General features: G+C 52.8%; 1 protein-coding gene across 1 annotated transcript in view; it reads right to left on the bottom strand.

Moving 5' to 3' along the window:
- The window catches only part of CRACR2A (calcium release activated channel regulator 2A), an 87,210-nt gene that overhangs the window by 46,795 nt on the left and 31,887 nt on the right, over positions 1 to 8,528 (bottom strand). Inside the window, exon 5 of the mRNA XM_012651039.1 lies at positions 7,324 to 7,470. Within this exon, the coding sequence (XP_012506493.1) occupies positions 7,324 to 7,470 (147 nt within the window). The remainder of the gene's footprint in view (positions 1 to 7,323; positions 7,471 to 8,528) is intronic.

Below are 8,528 nucleotides of genomic sequence, written 5' to 3'. Positions count from 1 at the left end.
TGTGTGTGTGTGTGTGTGTGTGGTGCTGGGATAATACTGGGGTACTGAGGCTGGGAGGAGAATGGGATAAGTGGGAAGGAAGGAGGGGTAGAGAAATCATGATTCCCATGTAAATACAAGACTTAGGTTCTGAGAGGCCTTTACAGATAATTTGCAGGGAACTGCAAGGTGAGATGTAGTTAGCAGTAACTTGCCCTGCCAGCCTCCCACAGAAACTGTGAAAATTAATTAACCTTCGCGAAGTGCTTTGCACACAGACTGTGCCACACTGGATTAGAGCATTAATACTCAACACCACCGGAGCTCAGATAACGGCATTCAGGCGGAGGCCTTCCTGCTATAGCACACTGCTGGGTCGAAATTTTTTTTCTTATTCCTTCTCTCCTTTACCTTCACTTTTGAATAAAATCTGTTAGGATTTCAGAGGGTCTTAGAAAGTCATCTAGTGCCGTCCGCCACCTAGGTTCCAGGGCAGGATGTGCTGAAATCATTCCAAGAAAAAAACCTCTTCCTTTCCTAAGCGAGAGTGTAGTCTTGACCTTGGAGAGAGGAAACAGCATTTCTCTGCATTTTAGATAAGTTTCAGGAACTTGAACTCAAGGCAGAGTTTCAGGAATGGCCACTGGCCTTGGACAGTTGTCATTCTGATTTCATGTGTGTCTTAGTGGGCTGCCGGTGGTCTCATCGCTGTGTCTCCCGGTTTGCAAAGTCTGGCGAAAAGCAAATGCGAAGAGAGGGACTCTCCCCTCCCCATCATAGGCTGGGAGCTTAAGAAGCTCATGTAAAGCCCTTTGTTTCGCAAGTGAAGAAAACGAGGGTCGAAACAGCAAAGTGACCAAATTGCCAAGGGTGAGAGTAGGCACAGGACCCAGGCCTTGCCTCCAGGTCCCACGGTCCCATCCACAACACCACAATGACAATGTCTTCCCAAGCGGCCTATGCTGTAAAACTGACAGCTCTGCATGTTTGCATTTAGGGTTGTCAATGTTCCAAATTCCACCTGGACACTGTCACTTGGGAAATGAGCAGGAGGGGCCGGCTGACTGCACACCAGGGCTGAAGAGGGATAAGACCATGGAGGGGCTTGGCTCCCTTTCCCACGCACCCCCCCACCCCAAAGCACTGATCACAGAGTGAAGACCCCGGATGGGAAGGGATGCAAGGAGTCTGCCATTTGCAAAAGAAGGTGGAAGCACATTCAGCCTGGGCCACTTTGTGCTTGGGACGAGAACTGTAAGTAGGGATGCGGACTCCCCGCGGCCCTCTGCCACCTCCTGCAGGCAGCTGCAGTGCCCCGGCATCAAACAGAGGCTCTCCCTAGAAAAATCCTGGTCAGGGTTTTCTTGTTCCCCTGAAATCAGTCTCTCTATGTCTCTGTACTGGTCTGCTTATCTCTCTCTCTGTCTGTCTTAGTCTCTGTCCCCGTTCTTCTCTCTCTCTCTCACACACACGTCCACACACACAGGACTGGCGTAGAGCTGAATGAAAGGAAAACATAAGAGTTTGTAGAAAATCCTGCAAAGGCTGTGAAATTGCCAATTGGATTTTCAAGATGGATAGTTTCTCCCAAATTAGATTCCGCTGCCTTGTCTAAACCAACTTTGCTGCTTTATCCCGTCCTATAAAGCAAATCATTTTCTGTTAGTCAGGTTGACAAATCATGCCTGGAGTGCCACAGAGCACAGACAGCCCTCACCTCTCCATTTACTCTCCGGGCAATGCTAACAATGTGTTTCTGCGTCAGATAATAACACACCCATAAATACACGCATTTTATTAAACCAAAGCCTCACCACCTAGAGCCCTCGCTGCCAACTTCTTCACCCTAAGAACAGGACTAACACTACAGACTGCAAAGGCACCCTGGGGCACCCCTTTTGTGGGCTGACACATTCCAGAAGAACTGGCTAGAGCAGCATTTCTCAAGTGTGGTGCGCAGCCTGCCTGCATCAGAACCCTCTGGGATGTGTACTAAGGGGCAAATTCCTGGGACCCCTCCCCGAGACATACTGATTCAGGCTCTCTGGGGGAGGGGAACCTACCTTCTAATGGAAAACTGCTCTGGTCAGTCTGAAGCAAGCTAACAGTCAAGAGCCATGCAGCCCAGGAACTGAGTCTTTCAGAAACTGGTGGAATGTAAGGACCACCTGCTAATACACGATGCTTTGGTTGCTTCCCGATCCAGAGGCAAGGCCAGGAACTGGTGACATCCCTCCCCTGCCAAGGTTCCCACGGCCTCAAAGCTGCACACCACGGAATGCCAATTCTCAGGGTGCAGGCTATCATATTTGGGGCTAAAAGACACCTTCCTTCCTGCTTTGGACACCCTCCCAGAGCCCAGGAAAATCACTCTAGACAGGAAGTGCCTGGATAGCGGCTGCGTACGGGCTGCAATGTAAGCGCCCGCCCCCGGCCCCTGCAGCTCCCAAGAAACTGCCTGAAGCCTGATTCTGCCGGACAAGGTAAGACTGTGCAGACGAGGAACTGATTCCAAGGAGGGTGTGGGGAGTGTCGCTAAGCTTGTCAAGGCCGAGTGTGGTCTACCGGCGATGCCAAACAGGCAGCCAGGGAGGCATTCCCGGGCTGCCGAACTGCGGAGGATTGCACCTGCGCTGCTCCCAGAGCACAGCCTGTGGCGGGCCTTTGATCTAGAAAGTTCTTCCTTCAAAGAGCTCAAAGCATGCCCCAGACGCTGCCTTATTTATCCTGACCCCTCATACTTTACAAATGCAGGCCTCAAGCCCCGACCCCAGGCCAAGTGGATAGGTCGCCCCTGGGGTGGGGTCCCCCTGGCATCCCCAAGTGATTCCGGCAAAAGGTCTGGATCTATCGCTGCCTCCAGACAGCATCGTTCTGTGTCCCCTGGAGATCTCAAGCTTTTTCTTCTAGAAAGAGGTACATGTAAGGATACTTTCCGTGGCAAAGAAATTCCCAATTCTAGTGGCCAAAAGTTCTTCCTGTCTAAACTGTATCTCTTATGCTAAAACATAAAGTTCTCTGAGTTTCTGCACTGGGGATGCAGAGGAGGCTCCTCAGTTGCAATCTAGCCCCCCTGCTCAGAGAGAAGTGGAGGCGCAGAGGGAACATATCTCACTCTGGAAGTTCGACAGAGGAAGTGGGCTTTAGCGGAAGTTCCTGTGTTTGACTTTGTCCTGACCTTGCCCGGTGGCTACTTCCCAGTGGACACATGTCGGAATCAAACACTGTTCCCAGGATTCTGACCCAGATCTGAGATTTCCTCAACCTCTGAGCAAAAGGACAAGGAGGCGGGAGATTGAATAGACCCAGACTTGTTTCCTTTCCCTATGTCCAATAATGCAGGTTAAAAAAAAAATTCACGTGGCCACGAGGTAAGGAGGGCTCTGGGTGATTTCCCACAATGCCCCAGGTCACACTGACGTCTCCTGACATCAGCTAGAAAGACCTTCCCCAGCACTCAGCCACCTCAGCTGCACCCTCTTCCCTCCCCGGACCTGGGGGTGAATGTGAGGAGAAAGCTGGGAGGGGGGGCCTTTGCCACTCATCGCAGCAACGCTGGGACCCTGAGGGGCATGGTCCAGCCTGGGAGGCTGCAGGCAGGGAGCGCGTCCTGCCCAACCTGGTTAAGGCCAGACTCCTCTAGAGGTCAGTCTCGTTTTCTCTGGGCCATGTGGGAAAAAGAAACAAGGCATGTGGTTTGCAAAAGAAGGAAGAAGCAGAGGCTGCTGCCACCAATGGCAATGCCGTCTAACATTTGAGCAGCATGGGAATTTTCTGGTCTACTTTGTGCAGAATTTCCATGGGTAGAAGCTCTGCCTCATCAGTGTGATCACGAACTCCTCAAGGATAGGGACTCTGTGCTCTATTTTTTTTAACTCAGAGCCTGGCACAGAGGATGCACTCACTGCGTGCTAGCGATGGGTATGCGCAGATTGTATTCCCCTGGTGCCGGGCCCAGGGCTGGACATGCAGCAGTTAGGACCTGAGCTCCCAAATCCAGCTACAGGGACAGGCGCTCATGTCCCAGATGGAGTCGGAATGTCGTCCACCATACTGAAAAGTGAGCTCGTGGAGGGGCCTTACGGATATTCTGACAGCTCACCAGTACTTGCTGTTCTCCTCGGGGTTCCTCCAGACTCCATCCTAAATCAGGCCATTCCCAAGAGCTTCTTCCCACTTTCCTCTCCAAAACCAGGATATGCATCCGTCCCCCTACACAGCTCTGACCTCCAATCCCACTTTCTAGACGATGTCTCAGAATCACTTAACCTCACCCTGAGTCATTTGCAAAGAATCCTATTTAAATATTCCATACCCTACTGAGACTTCCAGTTTCTTGTTTGACTTCTGAGCTGCAAGTGACCTTATAGAGAGGTCCACCGGCAAGGTGTGAACAACCTTGAGAAGAGAATAAAAGAGACTCTAGTAGAAAATATCAGAGAATGTCATATGTAATAAGGGTGAACATCATTTCATGAAGGTTTTGATTCAGTTATACACACGTGTAAGTGTATGGGGATTGCAAAGGAAAAGGCATTTCTTTTGGTGAGTCGCAATCACAAAAGTTTGAAAAACACCACTCCCATTCTTTCATGTTACCAATAAGGAAACCGATGCTCAGAGAGGTAAGGCAAGTTGCCTGGGGTCACACAGCTGGTAAACAGAGGTACCTGGGCAAGAGCTCCAGTTATTGCTGTCTCCTCTTTCAGTACTCTGCTCACTACAGCCGGCAGTTCTCTGGTTCTGCGTCCAGAGAACACCCCTGAAATGGGACTGGCCAGAGAACTCAGTGAGGCCCAATCCCGCCAGAGCTCCCCAGCCAGTGGGCCTTGGTCAGCTGACCAGGGCAGGTGCATCTGGCAGGGACACTGACTGAGCATGGGCATGAAGGGCGGGAAGTTCTGGCTGAGCTAGTTTTGCACATGCAGCCAAGCGTGGCCTTGACTTTCCTCTAAACAACTTTTAAAGCAATCACTGAATTAGGGCAAAGCACTAACAGAGGCCACTTAGAGATGGATGGCAGGGCTCAGAGGCTCTCCAGCAAGTCAGGGGCACGTGTCTCTCCCCACAGGAGTGCAGGCCAGCAGGGGAGGTCCCGCAGATGGGACCCAGGCCGTGGCTGGTTAATTGCCCGCCCATGCAGGCCGCAGTTATCCTCCTTGGAGAAGAGCACCTTTCTCTCTGAGAGGGGCCACCTGACTTTTGCTGTGGCTCCTCCAGGTGATTAATGCTGGGGTAAGAGGGGAATGGAGGTGAAGTGCGTTCAGAAACTAATCCAGCCCCTTCATTTTACAGTTGGGAAAACTGAGGCTCAGAGAGGCCAAGAGACTTGAGCAAGCTCACAGAGCTAGCTAGTTGCAAAGCCACACCTGCCTCTAACCCAGATCTCCTGATTCTCAGCCCCCACTTCTCAAACTACACATTAAGCACCTGGATATCTTGTCACAGTGCAGATTCAGTGGGGCTGGGGCGAGGCCTGAGATGCTGCATTCCTAAGACATTTCCAGGCGATGCTGATGCTGCCGGTCCACGGACTACACTTTGAGGAGCAAGCCTCTACACCACGTGGTCTGCAAGGACAAAGGGATCCTTAATCTTCACCTCTGATGATATCAAGGCTCAGACCCCTTCAGCTGACAAATCCTCTAAGACTTACAAAGATACCTATTTAAAAGGATAATTATTATTATGACATTCCTTGAATACTTGTGTGCCAGCGCTGTTCCGAGTACTTGCATGCATTATCACATTAATCCCTGCAACTCTTTGAGATGGATACTATTACCACCCCTGTCTTACAGGTGAGGAAGCGGAGATTCAGGTTAAGTAACGTGGCCTTAGTTGCACAGCTAGTAAGTGGCAGAATCAAGATTCAAACTCAGTTCTGTCTGATTCCATGGCCTAATAATCAGCTAAAGGCGACCTAGCAGTATAGCTCTCAAGCCTTCCCTTCTCTGAGCCTTGGGAACCTCTCCCCAGACCCAGAATGTTCTTAAAAATCCCGCTAAACCATGTTTGCTCCAGCAATACTTGGCCTCAACTCCTTCCTAACACAGAGTCCTAAAGGACCTTTTTTTCCAGACCTGTATATAACCAATGGACTTTGACAAGCTACTTTTGGAACTGATGCTGGGGAGGCACAAGATGACAAGGAGCTGGGGCTCAGAGTAATGCGTAGGCAGATGATCTATACAGCAGGACGCATGGTGGTCTCTTCTTTTTCAGTTAGGGGCTGTGTGCTTTCTCTAGGACCGTTTCAGCACCGACCCTGAAACACCACCATCTGGGAGGCGGGGCTGGGCACCACCAAGCTTTGATGGAAGCACCTGGACCGAGGGACAGGTGGTCTGTGGAATCACGTAGCCACGGAATTACTGAGGATTCCTACAGAGTATGAGCAAATCTCCAGGCGTGGACAAGAGTGCACGGCGGAGGCACAGCGGAGGGCCCCTTGGTTGCTTTCAAGCCCCTCCCAAACCCGCCCTGTGTTTTGGCCTCACCGTCAGGGTTATGAGCCACCCCTGGTTACGCCCCCTCCAATTCCACGTTTCACAAAATGCAAGCCCATTGCCGTAACTACATGTTAAAGGACTATGAACGGCACAGTGCCCGCAATCACACACTAATTCCCATCAAGGGACCGGTGTCTACTGGGCTCGCCCCACTTCTACGATACACCTTTCTGTGCTGACTTGGGGTTCAGGTCTTCAGCAGTTTCCTCAGGTGCTGCTGTCTAACTGGTCTGGTCCTGTCTCCTGCAGAGGCCTCGGAGGCAAAGCGGGCAGCAGCAGAGATGCGAGGCCATGCTGGGAGAGAGCGGCCGGGAGGGGAGAGCAGGGGAGAGTCAGTGGGGCTGTGCCCCCATCTCACAAAAACACGCCTCCGCAAAGGGGGCCAACGGGAGCTGGGGGAGGCCCACTGTGCGGGGGCCTCACTGCCCAGAGGCGGGCAGAGCGGTTTTCCTCCCAGCGCGGGCACAGGCTGTCTCGCTCTGCGTCCTGGCTCTGCTGCTTACAAGCCGTGGCTTCCGGGGCCTGCCACTTCGCCCTTCCGTGTCTCGAGTCCCTCATCTGCAAAGTGCGCACCATGATCAACAGTCCCTGCCCCAGAGGCGTGTGGTGGGCATTAACCGAGCTAGTGTATATCGAGTACTTGGAATAGCGCCTGGCATGCGGCGAGTGTGCGTGCAGCGCGAGGGCTGAGAAACAGAACCGCGCGGCGGGGTGGCGCGGGGTGGCGCCGCCTGGCGGAGCGCGGCGAGGAGCGGGCGCAGGGGAAGCGCACTCTGTGGTTCCGTTCTCACACGGAGACAGGTACAGAGAGCCGCTGACACTGGGTACCCACTTTTTTAGGGCGCACTCCAATTCATTCTTCTCCTCGTGGGCTTCTTGGAGCTGGGAGAAGACTGCAGTCAGGAAATCTTCAAAGCTGGACAGTAAGTGAGGCTTGTCTCTCTTCAGCTGCAGCCAGAGCTGCCTGACGTCGCCTTCGCTGCAAGAGAGGGGGCGTTAATGTGGGGTGCGGAAGCGAGGCTTCGTGGGAAACAGACAGCCCGAAACAGCGCCACTGGGGCCACTCGAAGGATGGCAGCAGCTAACACGACGCAAGTGCATTCGGCATGCGGGGCACGTCTCGGACATCAGCTCCTTCCTCCTCCCGTAACCTCGGAAGCAGGTGCCGCGATCACCCGCGTTACCGACCAGGAACCCGGTGGAGACGTGCAAGGAGCGTCTGCATCACTCAGCAGAGAGGCGGAGGGAGGGTCCAGCCCAGGGCTGTCTGACTCCTTGTTGGTCTCCTTGCTCTGCTGCTGCCATCCCCCGTGGCTTTCGAGACGCGCTAGAGGTGCAGAGCGGAGCATGCGCAGCTAAGTGCGCGGGCACATCCCGGAACGCCAGGAGTAAGAGGGGACGACGGGACCCAGTGCATGTGAGGACAAACGCTATGGAGAGAAAGGAGAGAGCTTGTCGCCCCCAGGAAGGCGGGTCCTCACCGCTGAGAGGTAAAGACATGCCATCTGATGGATGGCAGAAAGCAATTGTCACTGCAGGAAGGGAAGAGAGTATGCAGTACCCCACTGGGGCCCGGTGGCATGGGGGATGACTGACAGGCGAAAGGAAGGGAAGGAGCAATCTGGAAGATGTGTGTGCACACAGAAAGACAAGCAGAGTCGGGAGACTCGCAGGCAGGCGGAGAGACAAAGACACAGAGTGACATGCTCAGAAACACCCCCCAGAAACAGGCACACCGGGGCACGTGAGCACACAGCAGGGCAGCAGAGACACGGGCTCGCGCTGACCCCGGAGGGAAGGATGGGGAGCCACACACCACGGACTCTGTTCTCTCTTTCTGGAGAAACTAAAAAGTCTGCAGCCAATGAGCAAACTAAGCCAACATGAAGCTGAGAGAGAACAGGTTTTAATTCAATGATAATTCGATGATTGCAAAGATAGAATGGAAATTAATTTCTCACAGTTAACAGGCTATGAGAATGTTGTGGTTTCAAGTTTGGAAGTTATGTAACAATAAACTAGTAGAGTTAAAGTGAA

This window comes from Propithecus coquereli, unplaced genomic scaffold (assembly GCF_000956105.1).
Source record: "Propithecus coquereli isolate 6110/MARCELLA unplaced genomic scaffold, Pcoq_1.0 Scaffold346, whole genome shotgun sequence".
Classification (NCBI taxonomy): domain Eukaryota; kingdom Metazoa; phylum Chordata; class Mammalia; order Primates; family Indriidae; genus Propithecus; species Propithecus coquereli.
Note: the sequence above shows the minus strand (reverse complement) of the source record. Positions and strands in the feature narration are given on the sequence as shown.